Here is a 25373-nt window from a genome sequence, read left to right as displayed (position 1 = left end):
GTCGGGCGTGGATACAGGCCCTGGTGGTTTTGTGGTTGATACAGGCCGCGCTGACCGTAATGATCGTGGTTGCTGTTTTGTTAACCTTGATGACCCTGGTGATAGCGGTGCCTGCGATGGTAGTGGTGACAGTGATGGCAGTGATGGCAGGAATCGCGGGGATGTCATGAATGAACCTAGTCGCGATTCGGGAGAAGACTGCACTGCGTTGCGAAGCTCGTGCTCCCTGGGTTGTCGTATCGGTTGGCGGTGAGAGACAAGAGAGGGCCCAGCTGTGGAGGAAGCACTCACGAGAGGTCGATATGTTGACGGAGGTCTATTCCAAGGGTGCTCCGGGTCATGGGAGCGTCGTATGGTAAGCGACGAGTAGCTGGGAGGGTCATCACAGTTGAGCATTTCCCGCCTGCGCCGAGGAGGATTATTGGGAAGACTGTCTTCCGTCGGACTTTCACAGCCCCATGTAGTTTCCTGCATGCGCCCAAGAAGAGAAGGATTGTTATCAGGATTGTCGTCCGCCGGAATTCTGGGGTCTCTTGAAGGAGACATGATTTCAGAGGTAGATGAGAGGTGGTGAGTGGCGTGGATGTGTAGGAGTGACAGAAGTGGAACTCTGATGGCGGAAGTGCTGCTTTCAAGTAAAAGCTTTTTTGAAGTGAAATATGACCAGAGCAACCAAGGAAAGGATGTGTGCGACAATGTGGCCGAGAGTGGCGTGGGAGGCAGCAAAAAACCACGGACCAGCGCAGTTGACAAGCGGTGCACCGTAGGGTTTGGCTCAAGGTCAGTATTTCATGTCATTCTCTGGTTGAGAGGGGCGAGGAGCCACTGGTACCTCCCAACCCCATGCCAATCATCGTTCTCCTCGTTTCAATTGGATCTTGTATACGTACGCATGACTACAAGACCTCAACGCTCCAGGGGAGCTGGTTGATTGCATACATTGAAGGTCAGTTGCACACAGGAGTAAACGCGCTCTTGAGGTCTACTTGGGCGCGCTCCATGCAGCGACGGCGCTCCCAAGTATGTGGCTGGATACATCACCTCCATCCTCGAGCGCGAATACCGAAGGACGCGATGAGTACAAGGAGTGAAGGTAGCTAATCGATAGGCCGAAGCGAAGAAGTAGCGACAAAGACAGCCAGGTGGTCAGTGTTCAACGGCTACAGCGATCGTTTGGCGGGCCTTTGCCGCGTGCTATACTTAGCCACCACCACCGACACAAGTGAGAGAGGGCTTAAACATGCGATGTCTCGAGTAATGAAAGCAAGGCTAAATAGTCAGAGAGAATGCAACGCAGTGCACCATGGTGAGGGATGATGCATGTGTCGTCCCAAAAGGGAGAAGCGGGCTTGGCAACGCTATGGCCAGCGCGATGGGCGGCCCACTCGATTGTTTGGATTCGTCCCGCGTCACAACATTCAAGGTCCAACACCCCAACGCCCCGACGACGACCCCCCAGTACTGCCCTTTTGCCTTTGGCGTTGATATACACGACTGAATTGCTTCGAGACGACATGCTCAGCTAACCTAGACGACACCTGACCTTTATCCGGAACGCGACTGCCAGCACCGCGACGCGCCCAACCACCCGCACTTACTTCTACCTCCTACACATTTGCCATGGCTGCCCGCACAAAGGCACCCACTGTAGGGTCCGCTGGATGGATCCTCGAGGAGCGCCATCAATCCAACACGCTTGTATCCCAAGAATTGGAGGATTTTGGCTTCTCTGTGCGCAACGAGCTGGAATGGCTCAACGAGCACATGTTCGACATTTTGGCCAGCGACAGACCGTACGTCGCGTCTACCTTGCGTCAACACGCGCCAGACTGACTCCCCGGTAGACACAACCTCGACGTCTTCAAGACACCCGGCAAATTACGCGGCAAGACGCCTCGCACCGCGCGAAAGAAGGCGGTCGATCGCCAGGTAAGAATTTGCGCGTCGCCTTCCATCCCATACTAACATCAGCCAGCCTCTTGCCAGTATCAAGTCTGCGAACGCGCAAAAACGCACAAGCGCCGCCGAAGAGAGTCTACGAAACGTGAAGGCTAGATTCCAGATCGCCGAAGACGCAGAGAACACGGTTCGCCAATCGCCTACCGTCGCCCGTACGCCCATCGCGCGACAGCTGTTTACTAAGCCCGAGAGCGCCGGCAAGGAGAACGTTGACACTAGCTTCCAAGCGAACGTATTCGATAAGCGCCCAGCACAGCCTCTTGCACCAGCATGGAACCCTGTCCAGTCCTCGCAAGAGACAGTAATGACTTCAGAAGCCAGCGAGGTCTTCTCACCGCCGCAAAGCTTCTCAACACAACCCACACAGCCCACTCAATCCTTCCGTCAATCGATACACGATAAGGAAGAAGACCGCGACACTGGCGATTCTTTCGTTTCAGCTAATGAGGCTTTCGCGAGCAAGAATGCCTCGCGCGAAGCTTCGCGCGCCAAGGACGTGGATGCCGATGCGATGGAAGTGGATGACGAATACAAGGCCGACCGCTCGCGATCTGATGCCGATGGTACAATGATTCACCATGACCTTTCTGACGCGGAGGACCACAGCATGGAGGATATGGAGGAATTCCCAGAGCCACCACGCGTAGTTTCCGAACAGTACAGCATCTCCGCCGAGACCCACGACGCGCTTGACACCGCGAACAACCGCGCCCTGGCGCCCGAGCCAAAGAACATTTACGCGCCCGACCACTCGACTACGCCCTCGGGCCCGCCGCCTGCGTCCCCAGAAGTCGAGCACAACGATACCCTGATTCATCATGATATCGATGATCAAATGGACATGGACGATGATGTGCGCTCCCCTTCAGATAACTCCAGCCCTGTAAAGCCGCTCGTTAGGAAAAGCAGTCTTACCTTTGCCTCCCTTCCCGCACGCGAGCCATTGCTCCCGAAGAAGAGCATGGGCAACCGAGTATCGCGCATTAGTCACATCGACCAGAGCAAAGCCCGCAACAGCCAGATGGGCAGATTCACAGGAGGAAAGAGTCTGGGAGGCTCGCAGCTCGCCCATCCTGCGGAGATACAACACGCCGATGACTCGGATGTGGATATGGAACGCCCGGAGCTTCAGCGAGAGGAATCGGAGACAACGAAGGTTCACAACAAGACCTCGACCCAGCGTCTATTCGAGCGAATCAACATGCTCAAGCAGCAGAACGAAGCGCCGAAGCGCATTAGCCAGAACATCACATCTGCGCAGTCGCAGCCTCAGGAACCCACACAAGCAAAGGAAGAAGTGGCACCTGTTCAGACTTCACAGCCAGCGTACCCGAGTCTCCCAGCACCCGAACCCGCACAAGAGGACGATGACGATGACGACTGGATCTCGCCGGTTCGGACAGCAGCAGTTGCACCCAAGGTCGCCAGGCCTGCTTTTAACAAAAGCCATACTGCTGACGTCCAGGTCTCTCCAGCTAGGCATGTCCCGCCGAAGCTCACTTCAGTCTCAAATCCGGATCTCACAGCAGTTGCCGAATCAACCACGCCGGTTGGCTCTCCGACTAGTAAGAAATACATGGATGGCCCCCTCAGTGCTTCGAAATCTAAACTGTATTCAGCATTCCGCGCAGCCAAAGAGAAGCTCATCGGATCGAGTGCTACCAGCGCTCAGGTGAAGATGGATGCACTCAAGGAGAGCCCTGCTAGGCCCAAGTTCCCCTCTTCAGATCCATCAGAAGATGCCCTAAGCAGCCCCAAGCGCGCAGAGAGACCGGCTACCATCTTCACTCATATGCGCTCACCTTCCAAGGACTCTATCAAGTCCGGTAAGAGTGCTACCATGCCCGGCAGCCCACTCAAGGGAGACGGACGACGGACTCGCAGCTCCACTGAACGCGAGAAGCAGAAGGAGAAGGACGCGAGAGAGAAGGAAATGAGAGAGACCAAGCAACAACAGCGTGCTGAGGACAAGCTCAGGCAGATGCGCGAGAAGGAACAAAGCAAGGCTGCTGCACATGCCCAGAAGGCCAGAGCCATGGGCGCAAAGACACCGACCGCTATGTCGTCGCAATCAAGTCTTAGGCAACCCACTGCATCGGCTGCGAGTAAGACACCAGCGCAGGCAGCACCGCAACAGCCCGTGTCTCGACCTGGCATCCCTCGATCAAACACTGCTTCCTCCAGGGAGCAAGACGTGGACTCCGGCGACGAAATGCCACCCCCGCCACCTCCAAAGAGCCTGCTGCCTACCACTAAGACAACGAAGGCACCTCTTCGGGAGCCTAGAAAACTTGCCAAACCATCAAGCAAGGACGCTATTACAAAGGCCAAGGCACCCCAGAAGATTATGGTCAACCTTAAGAGCAGCCAGTATGGGCAGGCACCTCCCCCTGCTGCTCGTCCGGCTCCTTCGTCTAGCAAACCTCTCCCGTCAGCTCCTCAGAACTTGGGGAAATCTGTAGGACCTTCATCAAGGCCTCCTACAGCCGCAGCGAACCGCCCAGCTTCAGCTTTGTCTACCAAGTCTGCACCCGGAACCAAGTCTGCAAGGCCGATCTCTAAGCCGCCCGCGCCTCAAGCCGCCCGCCCGCAATCTGTGGTTGAAAAGCCCAAGGCTTCAACATCTCAACCACCGCGCGCTGATCTTGGAGCTGCCCGACCTATATCTCGCCTGCAGACGGTTCAGGATGCGAACCGTATCAACATTCCTCCTGTTAACCCTGCAAAGCCTCCTCCCAAGCGACAGTTCCCAGGCGAGAGCGACGAGACCCTCCATCGCCCCGCCAAACGACCTTCGCAACAGGCAAAGAACCTCAACCCAACTACTCCGGCACATGCTCAATTTGCGAAGGGCAAGATTCCGTTCGCGGAGTCCGCATACCAACCCCAATCCCAGGCACCCACGATACAGTACCCCAACGGAGATGACATCAAGCTGCCCGAGATCATGACCGACTCGGAAGACGAAGACTCTGAGAACGAGTTCGAGCAGCCCAGCTGGGTTAACACCCCCAACCTCCGCGAGATGCTGAGCAACCAACAGCTCATGGATCCCGAGCACATCTTCGGTCCCATTGCACCGCTGGAGATGGAAAAGGTCTTCCCCAACAAAGAGCGCCACAAGCGTTTCCGCGAGCGCACCAGCAGCGCCTACTGGGCCAACGACGAAGTCACAGCTGAGGAAAAGCGCAAGGAGCGCGAGGCAAGAGAACGCCTCGTTCGCGATGGCGGATGGACGTACAACCCCTCGCCTCTTCCCAAGCAATCTGGCTCATCCCGTTAAGAAGACTATCACGACGGCATATTCGGGGTGTCACTACATTCTTCATCCATCGTATGTGCATGTTCCATTCATAACGAGCATGTTGGGGCGTAAAACTTTGTGTATTGTGTATATATTATATCGGGCGCAGCATCACGACCGCATGAAGCGCATGAAGAGGCAGAGCGAGCGTGCTTCCAAAGGGTTCTTGTCATTGTTTTTATAAGGTGTTTTGTAGGATGGGATGGACGAGCATCGGCCCCGATTGAGTGGCTGGCTATGATTGCTTGGTGTTTTGAATGGGCGTTTTCTTGTTCTTGCTTACTTTCTTCTGAGATAATCTTTTGTGTAGTCAACGGCAATGATCAGACTATTGTCATGTTCATACTGAGCTGTTCATACTGTGTGCTTAATCATACTATCAGCGTATCCATTCAAGAGCCTATGAACTAAATGCAGACTGTACAACCGTTGTGAGAGTCAGTCGCAGTGTTTGCTCCTGGTCCGCCTGACTCGTCCCATCCCGTCTGGCAAATTCATCATCCCATTCGATAACAGCCAAACAAAAGCCCTCTCTAAGCGCTCATAGGATACCTCTAAAGAACGTTCCAGGCCCTGCTATCAAAAGAGGAAGTGACAGCGGAAGGCAGAGGACAAAATAGGCCGACTGCATCAATACGGTAGTGGAAATGTGATATACGGGCTTACTCCGTAGCGGGAGCATGTACCAAACGTGCGGTTTCTGACAGCCGTGACGTCCTCCCAATACATGGAACGAAGACGGATATTACCTCCACGACCGGGAGCGGGGTTTTGTCAACTACCTCGGCCGGCGGTATAGCTTGGAAGAAGACGGAGCGTCAAGCCAAATGACAGGCTGTCGGCAGTTTTGTCATGACGCTTATCGGTGAACTAACAAAAAAGCGTCTGTCGGCGTCTTCGGCACGTATCTTGAGTTGCCCGGCTGGTTGCATGGTGGCGGCCACGTTGGTGGAGGGTATATAAACGTGTCACAGCCTCTTCCTTTTCACACCGATAGGATCGTCTATCAGTGTGGGCCTCCGCACGGGAGCGGAGCGGAGGAGGGAGAGGGTACTTACATGAACTAGAGGTTATAGCTCGATGGCGTCTTCACCGTGTGCGGCAATTGAATGGAAGAGGCCGCCCTACTCCGAGGAGCTGCAGCGTACATTTCCCCTACGTTCCATATGCGTGTGTGTGACCCGATGTGCTGGCTGGTGTGGTGGCCACGGCCTAAAGAGATGGAACAGACAATGACAAACACGTGAGGTCATGTGAAGAAGAAAAACATGTGACGCGCGTTCGTAAGGGGGAGAAAGACGATGTACGTTGCCGCAGAAAGGGAAAGGAAGAAGGAAACGGGTCGCGAAGAGAGCCCAAAGAGTGAGGCATGTCTGCCCCTAATCGGCTCACCTTCCGCAGCGACTGTTCAACCATGCTCGCGCATAAAGACTCGCACCGTGACACCTGTCAGCGCTGTCAGGAACATGTCAAATCGTACGCCGTGGTACCTGAAGCGCCCAAGCTAGCCGGTGCCGTGACACTTGTCCTCATTTGCGCATCTGACCCGGAGCAGGTGTTTGGGGTCTGTCTGAGTAGATTGCCAAGGACTATGTGCATGCAAGCTCCCTGTAGTTGTTCGCCGTCCTTTTTGAATGGTTCGGCGTCGATGGATCCAATAGAGTGAATGATCTCGCTTGGTCGCGGCGACTAGAAACGGGCATCGGTTCGTGCGATCCGTCTGGGTTTCCAGGTCAATGGAGTGGACTACTCCTCGGGCACTATGTTAGCACCATAGATGGAGATCGCGGAGGTATCTAGCGGACATGGGTAGTATTGCGTGAGAGATGGACCTAGTAGATAGGCAGCGGTATCGATATCGGATACCTATCTCAATTGTTGCACACCAAGAGGGGCAGGGTGAGGCTCCTGTTGTCGCACTGAGAGCATCGAATTGCGTTCTCAAGAACCAATACACCGGTGTGCAGCTAGTAAAGCGAGTATCGGTGTGGTGATGCGCGCATGCTTTTGCTGCTTTCACTGAACGTGCATCTGCTGCTCGAGTGTCGTCGTAAGTCGTCCTACCGTGTGGAAAGCGCCACAAAGCTTGATTGCATCACCGCAGCTGTCAGTCAGAACCTTCTCCGGGGTACAGAGCGTGCTCCCTCGACTATTATGTGCACCAAACGTCCTTTCGCAAGACGCTGTGTGCCCGCAATTCGTCACCTGTAACGCTCCTTGACAGTCGTTCTTGAGATTTTAACCGGAAGTCGTGCTTTCTCATAGACACAATGCGAGGATCATCCTTGCATCCTTCTTGTTTAAGCGAAAAGGCACTACCAGGCGCGATCGTGAGGTTGCGTTATGGAAAGCCTAACAAGATGGCAATTAAGGAGTCCGTCGTGCAAGAGTGGTTTGGTGGGGCAGCGGACCGACTGCACTCTTGTTTCCGCCTCGTCAGGTTGTGTGAGACACGTCCCAACGCGGCACCCGTCGGGCACGAGGAAAGGCAATTCTGACAGCTTGGTGGTACTATTCGATGCGCCAGAGGGGGCGGAGTACCGTTCAGGCTGTGATATTTGAGATAGCCTTGAAGGGCTACGGGCTTTTCTCTTGTGCATGCCGTGACGTTTGTGGAACGATCGTGAAGACAACATCGGTGAAAGCAAGAATACTGGGGTGAGCCAGTGCCTCATAATCTTGATCGACACCAAGAAAACCAAGAGAGTTTTTCGTATAGTGGATGAATTTATGATAGTCGTGTCGCGATTTGACACATGCTTTGCATGAGAAGGCCGTTGAGAGATAATGGAACAAATGCGTTGAGGATGTACGCGTCCCCTGAGTACGTGAGGCACGACTAGTTCAGTACATCCTCTATCGACACGTTGTCGCGCATTTTACTTTCTGGTTTTACCCAAAGAGGCACCACATCCGATATTTCCACCTAAAAAGTAGCTGTGTTACGAGACTACATGTCGTGCTGAACAGACGCATCGCTGGATACGCTCGACTTGCGCATGGGTTCTTGGACTTGTCCCCTCGATGCTGTTCGTAGTCTGTCTCGTGCATCTGGTGCTTGCTGATGCGGTGAACAGCTTGAGGCGATGGAGTGCATGATTCCTCTAGTTTTTCATTACTCATGGCAGACCCTGGTCAACTTTGGGAGGACGACCAACGGCGCCGATGCGTACGGTAAAACGGCTCATCAGAGGTACGAGCATGTTGACAGCGTTGTCGTACAACCAGTTCTCTTAGACGCTGGTCCTGCGACGACACCACAGCGCGCGCTCAGCATGGCGTGTGGCCGGGTTGAGATGTTTATTCACCTGCGTCATGTCCAATAGACACAGCTATCACACCAAGACATGGCTTCGCCACAAAATTGTTTTGCCTTGCTCGATGCGGGCCATAGCTTTGGACTCGGAATTGGGTGCGAACTCAAAGAGGTCGCTGGTCATGGCTCTGTACCTGCTGATGTTCGCCGCTCAATTCCAACTTGGGCTCGCCGCACCGCAGTTTCACCCTGAACAGACCTTGCTGATCGAGGTAATTCGAGCCGACTGTCATCCCACTGTGACGGCTTCTGTGTAACCAGCGGAAGCGGAAAGAGTCTGGGCACATGCACAATGATCGATAGCAAGCGCCCATCTCCTCCCCATCAGGGCGCCATGCGAATGACCATCATCCTCATAATGCATTGGTCCTTGGCCCAATCAGCGCAATGAGCTCGAGCGAGTCCGCTTAGGATCTCACGAAGTCACTCTTCTTTGACCGGAAGGCAGTGTGAGTTGTTCGAATCTCCCACCGCCGGCCACGCACAGTGACAGCGGGTAAGGCTGTAAGTATCCAAGCTGCTCTGCAGAACGGCACCGATTCGCCAGAAAATAGAACAAAAAAATACACAAGAGCCCTGGAGACGACTCTCATCAAGCCGTGGTCACGGGTCGCGACAGCTGATGCAGCAACCTGGCTTTCGTCTTCTTTGAGCGGTCTGTACTGAGACATAAACACCGCCTTTCTTCGTGAGCAGGCCTGCAATCAATCCGACCATATTTCAAAGCGAACGTGACAACGCGACTTGTTTGAAAAGGTCCGGTGAGGCAAGGGCCCGTCGAGAGTCCACTGTGAATGATTTCGCGTCGCAGGCAAGTGAAAGGGCTTGCATTAGAGCGCGCCATGTCTCACTACGAAGCGAAAGATATGTCTGATCCAGAAATTGCATTCAGCCTGCAATGTTTGACGGTAGACAGATTGTTGTTGCAGAGACAAGCCAGCAGTGTCTATGCTGTATACCGTATCTCGAGTATCGCCAACGGGAGCAAGGCTGAACACACACCGACAGTGTGTGCACCAATGACAGGTTCCAACGGAGTTGCAATTGTGCAGATATCCGAGATACGTGAGGAATTGGGCCACGTTTGCAACGAAAGGTAGGAGGGACGTGCGCCGTACTTCCACGGGACGCTGCAGGTAAACATTGCACCGATCCGGTCCTTTCATGCCAGGCCGACAGGGAGTATGCCAGAATAATCTGGTGTTCTCAGAAGGATTGCACGGGAACAATTCCAGTCTGAGCATGCCACTCGTACGGACTGACCAGGTACATGCGGCGTGGTGGTACGATTGCCAGGTACCTTCAGCAGCGGATACCGCTGGTATGGACGTAGCGATGGACTAGCCTCCCAAAAGCCATGTTCCGTCTGGAGATATGTATAGGTGCCAATCAGGAAGCACAAAATGCCACGTCCTCCGCTGATACCGCCGGTGGCTGAAGAGTTGCTGAGCTGCTCAGCGCTGCCAGCTCGCACGTCCGCGAGCTCATTGGAAATGTTTTGGTCGGCGCATATGTCCTCTCGACAAAGGAACTCATGTATGCCCTGGTGCAGATGCAGGGTTCAGGGCGGATGTTGTGTTTGATGCCGTACGACGCTATCCCCTCGATCCCTCTTTCACTATCGCATTGTTCAGATCCCAGCACTTGCTTTCGGCAACGGCCGTTTGGTCCAATGAATGGATCCACCACGTCGTAACCTGGCAAGCCATGTAGTGTGGACGCTGGTCCACTTACACACCGGACGTAGTCTGCAAGGCGCTTGGACAAGCTTTGGCGAAGTGCGTCGCCAGGACTGAGCAACTAGCGGGCCGAAGTGAAGGCATGAGTTGACCCGTTAAGAAGCCGTGTACAGCACAAGTACCTTGCCCCAGGATACCGTCCTCCTTAGTGACATTAGCCGAAAGCTCTCCCGAGAGGATAACCTGGTTCGTTTCCCTACTCTTGGTAAGACTTGCATCTCATCTTGGTCGACAGCATCTGCACGATCGCCTCTTCTTGACACTTGCTGACTTCGCTGTCAAAGTGACTGGTCGACTGGTACTGTTGCGATAGCCGAGCAAAGTGTCCGTTGGATACCACACGAGGTCCATCCAATCGCCACGGGATCATTCCGTTTGTTGGGCGGAGCCACTGCTGTCGTATTGGGTCATCACCAACGTGTAGCGCACGTCTCCTCGCCATCATCTACCCCATCAAGCGCGTCGTCGCCCAGGTCCTCCTCAGTCGAACTCAGTACGTACGTCGCAATGACAGTCAGTTGTATCTGGTGCCGTCTGCTAATTGCAAGAAGATTTGTCGCAAGCGTCTGGTAGCCTCCGATCCACGTCCGTACTGGCCGGAGGTATACGGTGCTCATTTCGTCCTCGTGAGCATTTCGCAAACGAAAAAGACGTCAGCCTCTTCTTCCCGTTGCTGCCACCCAAACCCTCTCCACTCCAAGTCGATTTTTCCGTTCCACGGCAGCTTAGTCTCGCTTTCCCACCTGGTCTTTGCGTCTTCAAGTCCACCGTTCCTGCCAAGTACCGGTACCTTTCGAAAAGTACCTGCACCAACAGTCTTCGTCTCATCAACCGCAAGGTTCGCAAGCTATCGTTATGATGAAGATATCGCAAATGCTGAACCCTATCTGCGGTGGCCGCGACGACCACCGCAGTTCGAACTCGCCGACGCCAGCTCCATATCCAGTGGCTGCAGTCTCAGAGCCAAGACGACAAAAGATTCCGAAGGACGCTCCAATCTTTTCAGAAGGCAACAGAACCGTCGGTAACGTCAACTTCCCACCACACGAGGCCGGTGAAGACCATGAACTATTGCACCAGCATCGCCGGTTCCAAATCTATCCTTTGGGAGAGATATCCAGGAAAGGTGTAAGGCACATCCCGTACAACAGCGACAAGAAGGCCTTCCATGAAAAGACCGGACGAGAAGCTTTTGAAAGTAGGTTCTCTTCATCCTCCTGCTAGCTTGATGCTGACTTGGGATTAGTGTTCCAGTACACGTACAAGAGACCAGACGACGAGAAAGAGTACACTGTTGTCTGGGACTACAATGTCGGTCTTGTTCGCATGACGCCTTTCTTCAAATCGTTGAAGTATTCAAAGGTAGGTTGCTGACTAGCCCAATAGATGAAGAGGAGACTGACTGGTGCAGACGATACCGGCCAAGGCGTTGAGAGAGAACCCTGGACTGAAGGACATCAGCTACAGTATCACCGGTGGGGCTCTAGTCTGCCAAGGTCAGTTGTAATAGCAGTCATACGGAGATGGGTACTGACTTCTTGCAGGCTATTGGATGCCATACCATGCAGCCAAAGCTATAGCAGCGACATTCTGCTACGACATTCGATGGGCACTCACCCCGGTATTCGGCAACGACTTTCCTTCCGAGTGTCTGCATCCGAAGGACCCATGCTTTGCGAAATTTCTCATTGACCCGACCATTGTGCAGTTCTGCGCGCAAGAGACGGTTCGTTTCGCAAAGCTTGGTCCTGCGTATGCTGTTCCCAAGCCCGACGCTTCGTCGCTGATCGAGACACCGAAGATGCACTGCGAGCCGCCCTTGCGCAAAGAGAAGATGGTCATGCAACGGCGCGCGCGACCGACCGATATCGAGAGCGGGTATGGGACGGACACTAGTCGGCATGGCAAGTATCTCTGCTCGCCTGAAGTGTCTCCTCGCACTCAGTTCACGCCCATCAACCGGTCGCAGTCTCCATGGTCGCCACGCACAATCGGCTCTTCCCTTTTGGGCTCGCCCATCAGCTTTCAGGCGCCTCCGGGTTTACTCACGCCGACGTCGGCTCCATACGAGTACCACGTTGAAGGCTATCGAGCGAAACGGACCCATTCGAAAGTCTCTTATGACGACCGCGTCACTCGTCCCAATACAGCCACCACGGTGGACAGCGCGCACGGCTCAGAGGTGTCCGGTGGCGGCGACGACGACCACAATCGCGATGATGTCAGGGCCGCGGAGATGTTGTTGTCGCTCTGCACTGGAGACAAGACGATGCCACCGACGAAGCGGACGCGTTGTGGTTCGAGGTTCTAGGAGCGGTGTTCCCCACCTTCCTCGCGATATCGATGACTAAAATACCGCCGGTGGTGCTTTCCTTTTCCGTCAGCCCATGACGTCTCGTAGCTTTCCCAGCGCGCATCGTCGGCACACTCGTTAAGCAACCTGCATCCAGCCTGGCTTCTTCATTTCAAAGATATCAAGGCGCACTCGTTAAGCGATTTGCATTCAGCTAGGCTTTTTGACATTTCAGGCGCGCTATTGGCGCTTCGGTGTCGCTCTTCGGCGTTGTTTTCCCCTATTTGTTCTTCACCAGAAAGAAAATACATAGCATCAGGCAAGCATCCCTGCATGAGCAATATCAGGCGGTCTGGCAAACATCATACTCAAAAGTGTAGATAGGTAGATAGCTGCATCTTTTGTGCGTAATTATAATCGTGCTATGGTCATCCCGTGTCTTATGGATTACTATCGTGTAAGCTCACTTGGAAGCTGCCTTCTGGCTCTCAATTCTCTTCCTTGTCCCATCGATGACCGCCTCTTCGTCCCAGATGTACGTCACACTCTCCTGCTTGTTGACCTCAGCGGCCCACTTGGAGAAGTTGGGCAGTGCATCGAGGTCAGAGATGATGGATTTCGGAAGCAGTTCATGCTTAGCCATGGCGTATGTGCGGATAATGAAAGGTGCCGTCAGAGCCTGCTATGTATTAGCGTCGCTCGTTATCGTCTGACAATGTACTTACCTCAGCCAACGTGACCTTCTGGCTACCTCCAAAGAATGGCTTCGCGTCCTTCAGTAGCGGCTCGATCTCCTTGGTAACAACATCCACAAACTCCTGGCTCATCTTTGCCTGCTCCTCCTTGGAGTCACACATCAGGATCTTGTAGAAGAAGCTTCCGGCCTTGCTAAACCAGGTATCGACGAAGAAGCTGATTCTCGCTCGGGTCAGAGCTGCTTCTGGGGTGCCAGATGCGGGGAGGACATGTGAGGGGTACGCATCTGCCAGGAACGTTGCGACGACGCCGGACTCTGTGATGATTTCGCCATTGAAGTTGATGGCGGGGACGAGGCCGCGCTTGGAGATGTTAGTACTACACCACTATGGAAGCAAGACTGAACTTACAGGGTTGATCTCAAGATACCACGGCTCCCTCGGCTTACCCAAATCAATGATAACCTCCTCATACGGAAGCCCCAACTCCTTCAGCACCACATGAGCTCGATGCGCCCAAGGACAGCGATGATTAGTGTAAAGCGTGATTTTGGGCGCATTTCCATTGACTTGAGCCATAGCGATTGATATAGAATGTCGAAGATGATGTCAGCGCTAGGTGACAATGCGGCTGAGAATGCGGGGAGAAAACGCGGAAGATACGACAAGAGATGCCAAGTGTGAAGCTTGACTGATGCAGAACTAGAAAGCGCTTCTGAGAGAAACGGTGTTTATTTATGTTGCTATGGTTAATATTGCAACTCGGCGTTGGGCTTAGAAATCAGCATGCTGATGTATTACGCTCGGGTTGCTGGGAGGGGCGATGCTGATATGTGGGGTATGCCGTCCGCGGTGTCGTGCGCCTAATCCCCGAGCCTTTTGGCCCGGACCTCCGTGCCATGAAAGGTTGGATGCCTGATGAGCGAAAGCTCGGCGGAAGACAATGTTGCATGATGACCGAATCTTGACATGAAAGGTCCGCAGGATCGGCGGAAGAAAACTGCGCCTAGTGGTGCATGCGGTTCGCCAGGGCTGGGCAGGGCACTTTCTTACAAGCTCCGAACACCACGCAGCCTGAGCGTTCCAAGAGACCAGCCGGACGTGGGCTATAGTAGACCCCAGTATGCGCATTTATCGGTCTTCGTGCCAAAGTGTAGTATGAGGATCGAGGGCCCATGGTGTTCAGCGGATGATGCCATCGCCCTCGACCTTCCACTCCATAGCAGTCGCGTCCGTCTTCTTCTTCGCCCTGCGCTTCTCATTGCGCAGCCGCCTCTTCTCCTCGGCATCCTTCTCCAGTTGCTCCTTGGTCATGGCCAACCTCGCATCCAGATCTGTCACCTCCATAAACTTGTCCTCGTCCCGCTTGCGCTTGAGATATCGTAGGCGTTCCCGTACTTCGTGGACTGTCGCGCGGTGGACCTCGCCCGACTGGCCCGTCGCGACCAAATGCTGCTTGCTGTTCAGATGCTCGACGTACTGGATGTTGTCCCTGATGGCTGTTAGTATAGTTCATAGGTTTCAGGTTTGCGACAATAGAAACGTACTTGAATGTAAGGTCGCAGGCTTGACAGTATGCGCCTGCACCACGTCCCCTCTTGCCAACAGCGGCTGCTGCTGATGTGAGGGTTTGCTTTCCGATCATCTTGCTCCAGTCTATGCGCTCCGATCTTGCCTCAGTCTGCTTCAGATCATCAGGTGTGGACGCCCTCCGCCTGTATGTCTTGCCCGCCAGCTTTGCCTCATATCGCTCTTTGCCCTCTTCACGATCTTTTGCCTCCCTGTCCTTCGCCCGCTGCGCCATCTCGTCGCGATCCCATGTTTTCCTGAAGTCTGTGTCGCCGCCGCCAGACGTTCCGTATGCGCCTGCTTTTCCGCTCATGGTGGGCGACTCGGTCGAATACGCCGTTTGCGATCGCGTGTATATGTCGGTCGGTTGTTCAGGTTTAGGCGACTGTCAATTTATTCAGTAAGTCGCGTGGTACCGTGCGGAATATGTATGGTTGGGTTGGTGGTGATGGGTCTAAGGATTTCTACAAGCTCAAGTCGCGACTTTCCAAACCATGGGTGCACGGACTTATGTAGCGGAAGGTGCCTGAGGCATTTGCTATCCGCTATCGCCCAACATCATACTGAGAAATCATCGAACTTAGATTGAATTCGAATAGACTATAGGAGTAGATTCAGGTTCAGGTACATGTTGAAGATCTGATAGTACCCGCTGCGAATGAAACTCCTATGAACGAACACTCCTCGCTATGCTTGGTTTCGCGTGTGAATATAGAGCGGTCACAATATCAGAAACGCGACCAAATTCAATGGCGCCAATACATGCGACCTGTGCCACTCCTTATTTCTTCATTGCCTCGAAGGCCTTTCATGTCTGCAACAGCAGTACTACCCACTACCATCCGTTTCGGTGAACGTGACAGGACGTTATGAAGTGAGCATAGAAAACAAACGGAAAGAAAGTAGAAGTCCAGTGATTTAGTATCCGTAGGGATCGGGCGGCCGAGGATACGACCCGTTGTGATGGATTGGTGGAGTCGGCACCGCAGGAGGTGGCACTCCACGCATCACTCTGAGAGCCATGTGTTGCTGCGGCACTGATCCCTCCCTCTCTCGTCGCTTCTTCTTCTTCTGTTTGACTCCATATCCTACATCCGCGTAGCCTGCCGCGGCGAAGGGTGGTTCAACGACTTCTCGAGAGCGATCGTCCGGCAGTCTGAGCTCGACAAGGCTGTAGAAGTAGTCCAGCACTTCTGGATATCGCAGCACCGATGCGCGCCAGTCGGCGTCAATACCGCGCTTGAGTTCCGCGTGCGCCTCTGCGATCTGTGTCTGCAACGTCGCAACGTACATGGGGTGTATCGGCGGGTGGCCAGAGTATCGCATGTAGACCTCGTAGTTTGGGAGGGAAGCTAGGTATGATGAGTGCGCTTGCTTGCGTGTCGAGGTCAATCTTTCGAATGCGTTGAGGATATGCTGGCGCGCATTGTTGATTACCCAGTCTCTACACAATGTCAGCATGTACTGCAGGGAACGGATCTGGATCATACCGTATCTCAGCCATGCGATCTTCCATAGCACGCGCCTCAGCCTGCTTGACGGCTATTTGAAGCCGCTCCGATTCGCAGGAGCATTCAGGATATGGCGGCGCATTGCAGATGGCACAGTTGGGAGCTGCATCCATTTCGTGGGTAGCAAATTGGTGAGCCACTGCTAATCATCGTCGGTCCAGAGTGGGCCGTACACGTTAAGAAGCTGCCTCGGAGCTCGCTGCGGAGGCAGAGTGAGGCTGCGGTATGGAGTATCGTCGGTTTAAAACAAGCCCTAGGCGGATGCTCGCGCTTGGGTAATCAGGCACAGGCGGTGACAAGTGACATGTTACATGACGAGCAATGTGGATGCCAGTGACGGGGACTGGCTAGCTTCGGGCAGCTTATGGGTGGATTGATGTATTGGACAGACGTGCGGATGCGTTATGAGTTGGCAGAATCGCTAAGGTCCGCTCGACACCCAACCTCGCGCTATGCCAAGGCTGTCTACATATAACAGTCCAGAGTCCGAGGAGTCCATCGGAAGCTAGGCACATGTCGACTACTATGCTTCACCGTCTTATGGTGATGGAGGACAGCCTTGATCGTGAGTACAGAGCTGTAAGTCTGCGTGGCACATGTCAGTACTCGATCTTCGCATCAGGTTACCCCGCCTTCGCTTCCAGCCTTGTCCGACCCCTCGATGCTCTCCGATCAGGACCAGTGCAAGTGTGCTCCGTATCCAAAGCTATCGGAGACGTGATATGTGAGTGATTGCATCGTTGTGGTACCTGAAAAGCAACGTGAGACGGATGGTTGGGTGCTTTAGGGAGTCACCTATGCGCTATTCGCGATTTGCTTGAGCTGTTAAGCATAAGCGATGTCGACTCACCGTCAGTTCTACCCTCAGCTCGTTCCGATGTATGTCTGATCTATGGGCGGTCAATGCTCCGTATCGGTTGGACTCCCTGGCACGCGAGGTAGGTTGGGTGACCTAGGGCATGGAGAAGCCTGTGCGTGGAATGCCCGTACTTTGAGTGAGTGAGATGAAGTCTGCAGAAGTCATGCACAGCTTCAAAGAAGAAGAGCAACTTCGATACGTTTGTCAACGACTAAGCCTGGCAAATGTTCTGTTGTTATGTTCTGTAGGTGCCTCCCTAACACGGCAGGCTTCGTGACGTCACGCGTCACTCTTGCCAAAGCTAGCTTCTTTCATCCGTGAGAACAACGAGAAACTTCATGCGCTTCTGTAGACGTCAGTTCACAACCATCATCACGTTCTACCGCCTGGGCCCTATTTAAGACGACAGCCTCCGCGTACTGGACGGGTCAAGTCCTCCCGAACAGCCGCCAATCCTTCGGTCCCGACGTTCAAATTTTCGCCGACCTTCGCAAACCTCCGATGAACGGTGCCAGTTGACCGCTTGCTGCATGGCGTGCATATTCCGATACGTGACGGCTGCGGTTGCCGATTTCGCATCCTCCGCGAAGTCTTCCGAGCCTGGAGCGGCACCCCATTCCACCGTGCAGTGCGCCCAAACGGTCTGCTATCTTCTAGATTCTCGACGACCAATGGCAAACCTGCCACAAGAGCTAGAGGATGACTTCCGCTAGGCTCGTACATCGCGCAGAACCGATGTGGGGTATGTCAGCTTCAGCTTTGCTGGGGTTCAATAGCCCGGTAATATTCGCGTCTTTGTATTGTTGGACTGTCGCAACGTCTCACATCCTCGCAAAACTGTGTAGGAGACTTTAAAACAACGTCGACCTCCATCAAGTTGTACATACGTCCTGTTCAATTGTTCACCTCCAGTCTCCGCATCGAGTGTCCAACACCGCAATGCCATGCTAATGACTCAGCGGTACGAACGCGTTCTCTATCGGATGACTAGGCCGCTCAAGACTGGCTAATCTGTATCCTGCACGCGCACGGACTGCGCCCTTCAACTCGACATCCTTCAGAATACGGTTTAGCGTCTGTAGAAAGTGTGCAGTGCTTTCTTGGGCATGGTCCTAAAGATGAGTCCAAGCCAGCAGTCATACTTAGCAACCATACTTCCGCAACGACATCTTGCGCCTTATTGTCAAATCTGTACGGAGGGCGCGCATTTGTCTTCTTTCCCCTCACGAGCCATTGGCACCAACCAATACGATTGATTGATCTTGCAAGCCGGACCACGCGCCACCATCATGGCGACGCCTAGTGCCGCCTTTGATATGGCAGACTTTGTCGATTTCGGAGAAACAGGCTTGCCCAACGCGTCACAAGAAGCTTCTTTCGGCGTATCTGAGACGGTACTACCCCAGAAGTGAGTGTCCCGTGTATCATATCCGGTCATATACTCCGACCTCAAACTTGTATACTTGCAGAATAGCAAGGATAGCGGTTTAAATTTTCCAAGATCTGCGTGTATGGTTCTGACACCAACTAGCTCTTTACTGGATGAATCTGGAGAGCTGGAGAACTCCGACAGTATCCCACCCGCAAGTGCAGAGTTCAATACGAACTTCAGCAGCTGGCTTCCGACTTATCAAAAGGCTGTCCAGCCTTGCGAGTACTGTCGATCGAAATCTCTCGAATGCTTTATCTTCAACGCCGATGGCTCCAAGCGATCCGGATGTTCGCCATGCAACGCTTTGTTTCGACCATGCAGCTTCAGCAACCCTGAGCGGATGCCAGGTATGCGCCAGAGGACTGCGCTGGACACCTTAGACGTCGTGGCAGAGAACGACATCCGACATGTCGGTGGTCTCACTGGTAAGAAGCAGATGCGATCGCTAGGTCACCTCGGTCCGATCGAAGATGGAAAAGAGGATGACGAAGGTCCCAAGAAGGGTGCCGCAGCTGCTCGCTTTCCACGAGCGGCTGTGAAAGTGCTCAAAGACTGGATGCTCATGCATATCGATCATCCATACCCGACCGACGAGGAGAAGGAGACGCTGAAGCAAGAGACTGGCCTATCGGTCGGTCAAATCTCGAACTGGATGGCGAACACAAGGCGAAGGCAGAAGTCTCGACCCAAGCGGAGCGCTTCGCCAAGTCTCCGACCATCAACAGGAGCTATCAACATCCCAGCAGGCAAGACCTGGGAAAGCATGAGTACGTATTCCGAGTCTGGTTTCACAAGATCGCACAAAACTCTGGCTTCGTCATCCACCGGAAAGTTCATCACTTTTCGTGTGGGTGACAGGCGTTCAGAGGATAGAGACAGGGACCCAGACACTAGCACAATGGCTCAAATGCCGGTGCTTCAGCAGCAGGAATGTTTCGGTTAACTCTCGACAGATCCGTTCGAACGATGGAAGCACTCTCCTCCTGAGAACGAACCTGCGCCGATGAACGCTATCGCGCACGCTGTTGAGACTTTCGACCTGCCTCAAGCGGAGAGCTCGAGTAGTAGCTATCGCAAGGATATCTCTAATGATAGCACCGGAAGCTTCTCTGTATTCAGAGCACCATCTATCTCCTCATTGGAGACCCGCCCTACCAACGTGTCGTCTGGCTCCTTTGGATCTCACCAATCAGCCTACTCGCATGGTTCGCGTCACTCCCTCGGCTCGTTGAACAGCTTGAAGTCTAAGGAAAGGCGAAGGCGTCGTCGCATTCCCACGCGAGCGCCAAAAGCTGGTCCTGACGAAGGGCAACGTATCTTTCAGTGCACGTTCTGCACTGACACATTCAAGTCCAAATACGATTGGTGAGTTTGTTCCTGCATTCTCGCGATGCATCGGCCACTCTGAAGCCGACAAATTTCTTCAACATCAAGTCAAGGCCTTTTTGGTCGCATCGTCGTCCTTCCGTCATCCCACGTTCTCGTCGCGTGATCTTTATCTTTCTCTGTCACTACACCTGGGATATTATGCGGAGGCCAAGTATAAGAAGAGACAACAAGCTGACAGAGTACAGGTCACGGCACGAGAAAAGTCTCCACTTGTCATTGGAGAAGTGGTTATGTGCACCTCTGGGTGAGATTGTCGCCGACAAAGCAACCGGAAAGCCCCGATGCGTATACTGTGATGAGCTAGATCCCAGCAAAGAGCATCTGGCCACGCACAACCACTCTGCCTGTTACGAGAAGGGCCCAGAGTCCCGAACCTTCTACCGGAAAGACCATCTTCGACAACACTTACGACTCATGCACGGTTGCAAGATGACCTCCAGTATGGACACATGGAAGTCGGAAGCCCAATACATCAAATCTCGTTGTGGCTTTTGCGGGATGAACTTTGACAAGTGGCAAGACCGCCTCGACCATTTGGCGAAAGAGTTCCGCAACGGCGCACACATGAAGAACTGGAAGGGATGCAGGGGCTTAGACCCTCATGTCGCCATCCATGTCACGAACGCGATGCCACCCTATCTCATCGCCAACGAAAGCAAATCGCCATTCCCGTTCTCAGCATCCAACACTGCGAGCCTCAAGGTACGTACCATCGTGGCGATCATGTGGACTGCGCACAACAGGCTGACTTGTCAACAGCAGCTTAATCTGTCCGTTGATAGTAAGGACCTTGAATACCTTTTACCCAACGTTGATGACATCGACTACACGAACAACGTGTCTGCGGCATACCAACCTGGCAGTGATCCCTCCACTATTGGACCCATCGTCCTGACGACACCAAAAGACTATTCTCCTTCCAAGTCCCCCGTTGACAACCCGAACGCAACCTGCTGGGAGATCCTCACACTACAACTGGGCCGTTTCGCACGAGAACAAATCGCAAAGCATGGTTCCGCAACCTTGACCGACGAGGTGTTGCAAGCAGAGTCACGTCGTATCCTCTACGATGACGATGATCCATGGAACCAAACGTCTGCGGATAACCCCGAATGGCTGAATTTGTTCAAGAAAGCACATGGCATCAACTGCCAAACTCCAATAAAGAGTATGTGAAATCTATTCCTGTATGCCTCAAAACATGTGGCTGACATCAGAACAGACATCAACGGAGAACACGAAATATTCGAAGACCTCGGCATCAACTACGGCTCCGCATTAGATCCCAGCTTCGACGTGAGCAACTTCGCCTGCACCTCAATGTCGCAGAACGATCCTTTGCGCGCCCTATCTTACGAATTCGCGCTATCCGGTTCGGTAGGCGCCGTCCAAGGACATGCGCGACAACTTTCCTCGGGTCGCCAAACACCCTACAGCGTACCAGGACTAACCGGATCGCCTACCTCACCGGCATCCTACGCTCCCATCACGACTACTTCGAGCGCAGACAACTTACTAGGTTTCTGTGAGCCCATCTCAGAACTCGCGTGCACAGGAGCCGGTACTTGTCGCGGCGAGCAAGGCGAGATCGGCTTCTCGATTAAGACTGCTGGGTTACCGAAGAGGAGGTACTGGCTCGATGATTCGACTGCGCATCTGGCGCCGTTCACATCCAGTGCTAGCGAACAGCCCATGGTTGACGGTTTGACCGCGGGTGGGCCTACTGTCGACGACTTCCAATTCCCATCGTGGGATCAACTGCCAGAGGATTTCCAGAACCCAACGAGCAGCGCGGACTTTGACTCTACTATTCCTATTACGACGACTGGTGTTAGTATGGCGGCTGTTGAGGGTACGGATGCGATGCCCTGGGATGATATGGACTTTGCTATGGATTTGGATACGGATATGGATATGGGTCTTAACCAGGTATGAGGCTGATGGTTTGGGATTGTTATTTGGTCACCATGTTCTTTCCACCTGGTGCAGGAATTGTTTGTTTCCTTTGGGCTTTGGAATCCAGGCGTAAATCCGGGGGTAAAATGTCTTAGCTTTTTGCAGCCAAGGTTGACGCAGAGATAGACCTAATGGTCATAATTACATCGCACATCCCTTGCTATATCCCAACATCCCTTTCCGCTATTCTCATTACCATTTTCGTCTCCTTACATAATCTATCGTCATTGTCCGGCGTTCCACAACGCACCTACCCATCACACCACACACACGTAGCTGCCAATACACCGCATACTCCACCCTACAATTCCTAATTCTACACCACTAAATCTTACTTCCCGGTTATCCGCCTTCACACTCTTGACTTCTTAATTATATATACTGTAAAATTGAAAATGACATCATCAATCACCAAATATCATCCTGGCGTTGTGGCGGGTAAGCTCCCCTTCTATTCCCCTCACATACTGCTTACTAATTCTGAGTTCCTAGAGTGGTTATCGCGTTAGACTTGAAATCTAATTCCTTAGGGAGCGTCAGTTCGAGTCTGGCCAACGTCGAGTTTCTTTTTTTGCTGGGTTGTGCGACGTTGAGGTAGACGCAATTGTGTTGCTGTTGGGGATGGACGGTAAGGCCTTCGGGTTAGAAGATATGGGAGGGATTCGTGGTGACAACGCAGTATGGACGCGTGGTCTTTTTGCATCGTTCAAGAGCTTCTTTTTGGTATTTGAGTTACACACCATACCATACTTTCGTATATCTCTATAGCTCATCCGCGCTGACTCTTTGCACAATGATACCCGACGCCGCGCCACCTCCGTTGCAGATAACAGCAGCGCCATATTGTCCAACCTGCAGCTGATGTAGCAGCGTAACCAATATCCTGCTTCCAGAGCTACCCAGCGCGTGTCCCAGCGCAATAGCACCACCCCTTGGGTTTACATTGTCGGTGCCGAGACCGAGGATCTTGGCGTTGGCCTTGATGACAGCAGCGAAGGCTTCGTTGAACTCCCAGATGGAAATGTCGTTCTTCGAGAGGCCGGACTGCTTGAGGAGTTTCTCGACGCAGGAGGCGGGGGCGATGGGGAAGTCGATGGGGTCTGAGTGGTGTTAGTAAGGGTGGGTTTCAGTAAGAGGATGGGGGTACGTACCGACGGCGGCATCGGCGTAGGTGACGACCTTTGCTAGTACGCGGCTGTCTTTGCCGTATTTCTGTGCGATTTCCTTGCTTCCTAATATCAAGGCCGATGCACCGTCACTGAGAGGTGAGCTGTTGGCTGCTGTGACTGAGCCGTCTGGTCCCTTCTCGAACGCCGGCTTCAGTGTGGAAACCTTGTCCAGCTTCAGCTTGTTGTACTGCTCGTCCTCGGAGATGATTGTCTCGCCCTTCTTCGACTTGACAGTAACTGGTACAATCTCATCCTTGAAGAGCCCGTCCTTGTATGCCTGTTGTGCGCGCTTGTAGGTCTCGATCGCGTAGTCGTCCTGGTCCTGCCTTGAGACTTCGTACTTCTTGGCTGTGTTCTCCGCACAGTTGCCCATGTGGATCTGGTTGTAGACATCCCATAGTCCGTCAGCGATCAAGCCGTCTTGCAGCTTCTGGTGGCCGAATGCTGGTTGTTGGCTTGCCCGGTTCAGATAGTATGGTACTCTTGTCATGTTCTCCATGCCACCCGCCACTTGCGCTTCCGCTTGTCCGAGCTCGATTGTAGAGGCGGCGATGTTGACTGCCTTAAGACCCGATGCGCATACTTTGTTGATGGTCGTGGCTTCGATGTTGGTGGGTAGGCCGGCGAAGATGGCAGCTTGACGCGCTGGTGCTTGTCCGACGCCTCCGGAGAGGACGTTGCCCATGTATACGGCATCGATCGAGGATATCGGAACTTTTGACTTTTCGAGGGCGGACTTGATGGCTGTGGCGCCGAGTTGGGTCGCGGATACGGTTGTGAAGTTGCCATTGAACTATGACATGTTTAGTAGCTGAGATGGCTTGGGATGATAGTCTACTAACCACTGCAGTTGGCGTTCGGCTGGCACTTATGATGTATGCATCTCGAATTTCTTTCCTTTGCGGCGCAGAGCTGCTGAATTGTCTTTGGATACTGGCCAGCCGTTGTTGAGGCCGCGAAGCCATTCTCATGGATGTGCGAAGGGCGGAAGACGACATGGCTGGATGACAATATCCAAAAAAGCTCGAACTGTACTGAGAATGCGGAGAAAAGGACTCTAACGAGCAGAAGCGTGGTTGTCACATGGCGGCAACAGTTCCGTGGCTAAGATGCGGGCGGCGGGATGTGGAGGATACGCGCTCTGACGTCTATGCCGAGGTTCGGCAGCACACGGCACCGCCCGGCTTAGTCGGTCTCTTGGACTCTCCTCCTTCCCCATACCCAGTGGTGAAGACAGACCTCCAAGCTTCAACCTATTATGTCACGTTACCGTCGACCTTCCGCGTTTTCAGTGTCGCGGAGCCGATTAGAACGGTCACGTCTTGAAAAAGATTTACTTCGTCCGACGCAAACATGCTTCACACCAGCCAATATGTCACAAACGCGAACATGTCACGAACCTGCTCCTCACTATAGCCACGCGTGACCACGACGGCCACGCAGTACGGTGTACCTTATGGATTGGCTCGCCAGAGCTCAGCTGTACTGCAAGACCCACCTAAATTCTCAAAGAGCTAGCATCGTGTGTTTGTACAGGGAATTGTTGATCGAGTACAGTCACCCGCATGATGACAGTTGACAGGATTGTCGTAGGAACACCCGTCTCACGCTTTGTGATATCTCGTTACCACAACATTTATTGACGCGCAATCCTCTGCTCACCGGTTAGCTCCCGTCGGTCACGCGTTCATACCGGAGACCACTGCTTCAAAATTCTTTTGTCATCTTCCTACTATTCATCCCTTCTCCTATTCGCCATCGAGATCTCTTCACCGCCTGTATGTGCGGGTATCTGCACGATTGTACCTGCATCAACATCGTGATACAACGATTGCCTCGCCATATTGGCTGCTGTGCCACGCCGGACAAGCGGGGCTCAACCCTACCTTGCAGTCTCAAGAAGTCACTCTGCTATGATGGGCACGTTACTCCTCACATGATCTATGAGATCATCCAGATATCCACAGGAGATGACCTGCCGTCACATCCGCGATCAGACACAGCCACCTTAGTTTGGGTCGCAGCATCGTACAGATAGCAGCGCCTTCTAGTTTTGGCTGCGATACCGTACACAAATCAGGAAGGAAGTACAATTGGCTTCTTAAGACGTCCTCACTATGTATAAGAAAGGGCCAAAGGGACGGTATGTATAGAAGCAAGCTCAAGCAATTCATTCATGCTT

General features: G+C 53.3%; 7 protein-coding genes and 1 non-coding gene across 8 annotated transcripts; 4 read left to right on the top strand and 4 right to left on the bottom strand.

The window, feature by feature from the left end:
- Positions 1–1620: 1620 nt before the first annotated feature.
- J4E87_008357 (uncharacterized protein) lies at positions 1621–5242 on the top strand (the record flags this gene model as incomplete). Its single annotated transcript, XM_049379946.1, has 3 exons — positions 1621–1793; positions 1845–1929; positions 1976–5242. 3 exons carry the CDS (start codon positions 1621–1623, stop codon positions 5240–5242), a joined length of 3525 nt encoding a protein of 1174 aa, XP_049230215.1.
- Positions 5243–11173: 5931 nt separating this feature from the next.
- Positions 11174–12629, top strand: J4E87_008356 (uncharacterized protein; the record flags this gene model as incomplete). The annotated part of the gene is made up of 4 exons (XM_049379945.1): positions 11174–11516; positions 11565–11680; positions 11730–11814; positions 11863–12629. 4 exons carry the CDS (start codon positions 11174–11176, stop codon positions 12627–12629), a joined length of 1311 nt encoding a protein of 436 aa, XP_049230214.1.
- Positions 12630–13074: 445 nt separating this feature from the next.
- J4E87_008355 (uncharacterized protein) lies at positions 13075–13885 on the bottom strand (the record flags this gene model as incomplete). Its single annotated transcript, XM_049379944.1, has 3 exons — positions 13075–13290; positions 13337–13669; positions 13718–13885. The coding sequence occupies 3 exons, from the start codon at positions 13883–13885 to the stop codon at positions 13075–13077; spliced, it is 717 nt and encodes a 238-aa protein (XP_049230213.1).
- A 603-nt stretch (positions 13886–14488) lies between these two features.
- Positions 14489–15188, bottom strand: J4E87_008354 (uncharacterized protein; the record flags this gene model as incomplete). The annotated part of the gene is made up of 2 exons (XM_049379943.1): positions 14489–14798; positions 14854–15188. 2 exons carry the CDS (start codon positions 15186–15188, stop codon positions 14489–14491), a joined length of 645 nt encoding a protein of 214 aa, XP_049230212.1.
- A 605-nt stretch (positions 15189–15793) lies between these two features.
- J4E87_008353 (uncharacterized protein) lies at positions 15794–16499 on the bottom strand (the record flags this gene model as incomplete). The annotated part of the gene is made up of 2 exons (XM_049379942.1): positions 15794–16319; positions 16366–16499. The coding sequence occupies 2 exons, from the start codon at positions 16497–16499 to the stop codon at positions 15794–15796; spliced, it is 660 nt and encodes a 219-aa protein (XP_049230211.1).
- A 2035-nt stretch (positions 16500–18534) lies between these two features.
- J4E87_008352 (uncharacterized protein) lies at positions 18535–22001 on the top strand (the record flags this gene model as incomplete). Its single annotated transcript, XM_049379941.1, has 6 exons — positions 18535–18653; positions 18777–19444; positions 19631–20042; positions 20252–20768; positions 20826–21234; positions 21289–22001. The coding sequence occupies 6 exons, from the start codon at positions 18535–18537 to the stop codon at positions 21999–22001; spliced, it is 2838 nt and encodes a 945-aa protein (XP_049230210.1).
- A 505-nt stretch (positions 22002–22506) lies between these two features.
- Positions 22507–22579, top strand: J4E87_008351. Its single transcript has one exon. It is a non-coding gene; the product is annotated as a tRNA-Ser (tRNA).
- Positions 22580–22784: 205 nt separating this feature from the next.
- J4E87_008350 (uncharacterized protein) lies at positions 22785–24156 on the bottom strand (the record flags this gene model as incomplete). The annotated part of the gene is made up of 3 exons (XM_049379940.1): positions 22785–23122; positions 23174–23984; positions 24034–24156. 3 exons carry the CDS (start codon positions 24154–24156, stop codon positions 22785–22787), a joined length of 1272 nt encoding a protein of 423 aa, XP_049230209.1.
- Positions 24157–25373: the final 1217 nt, after the last annotated feature.

This window comes from Alternaria ethzedia (genome assembly GCF_023757985.1).
Source record: "Alternaria ethzedia strain BMP 0044 chromosome Unknown scaffold_26, whole genome shotgun sequence".
Taxonomy (NCBI): Eukaryota; Fungi; Ascomycota; class Dothideomycetes; order Pleosporales; family Pleosporaceae; genus Alternaria; species Alternaria ethzedia.
This window is presented reverse-complemented; position numbering and strand designations above follow the sequence as displayed.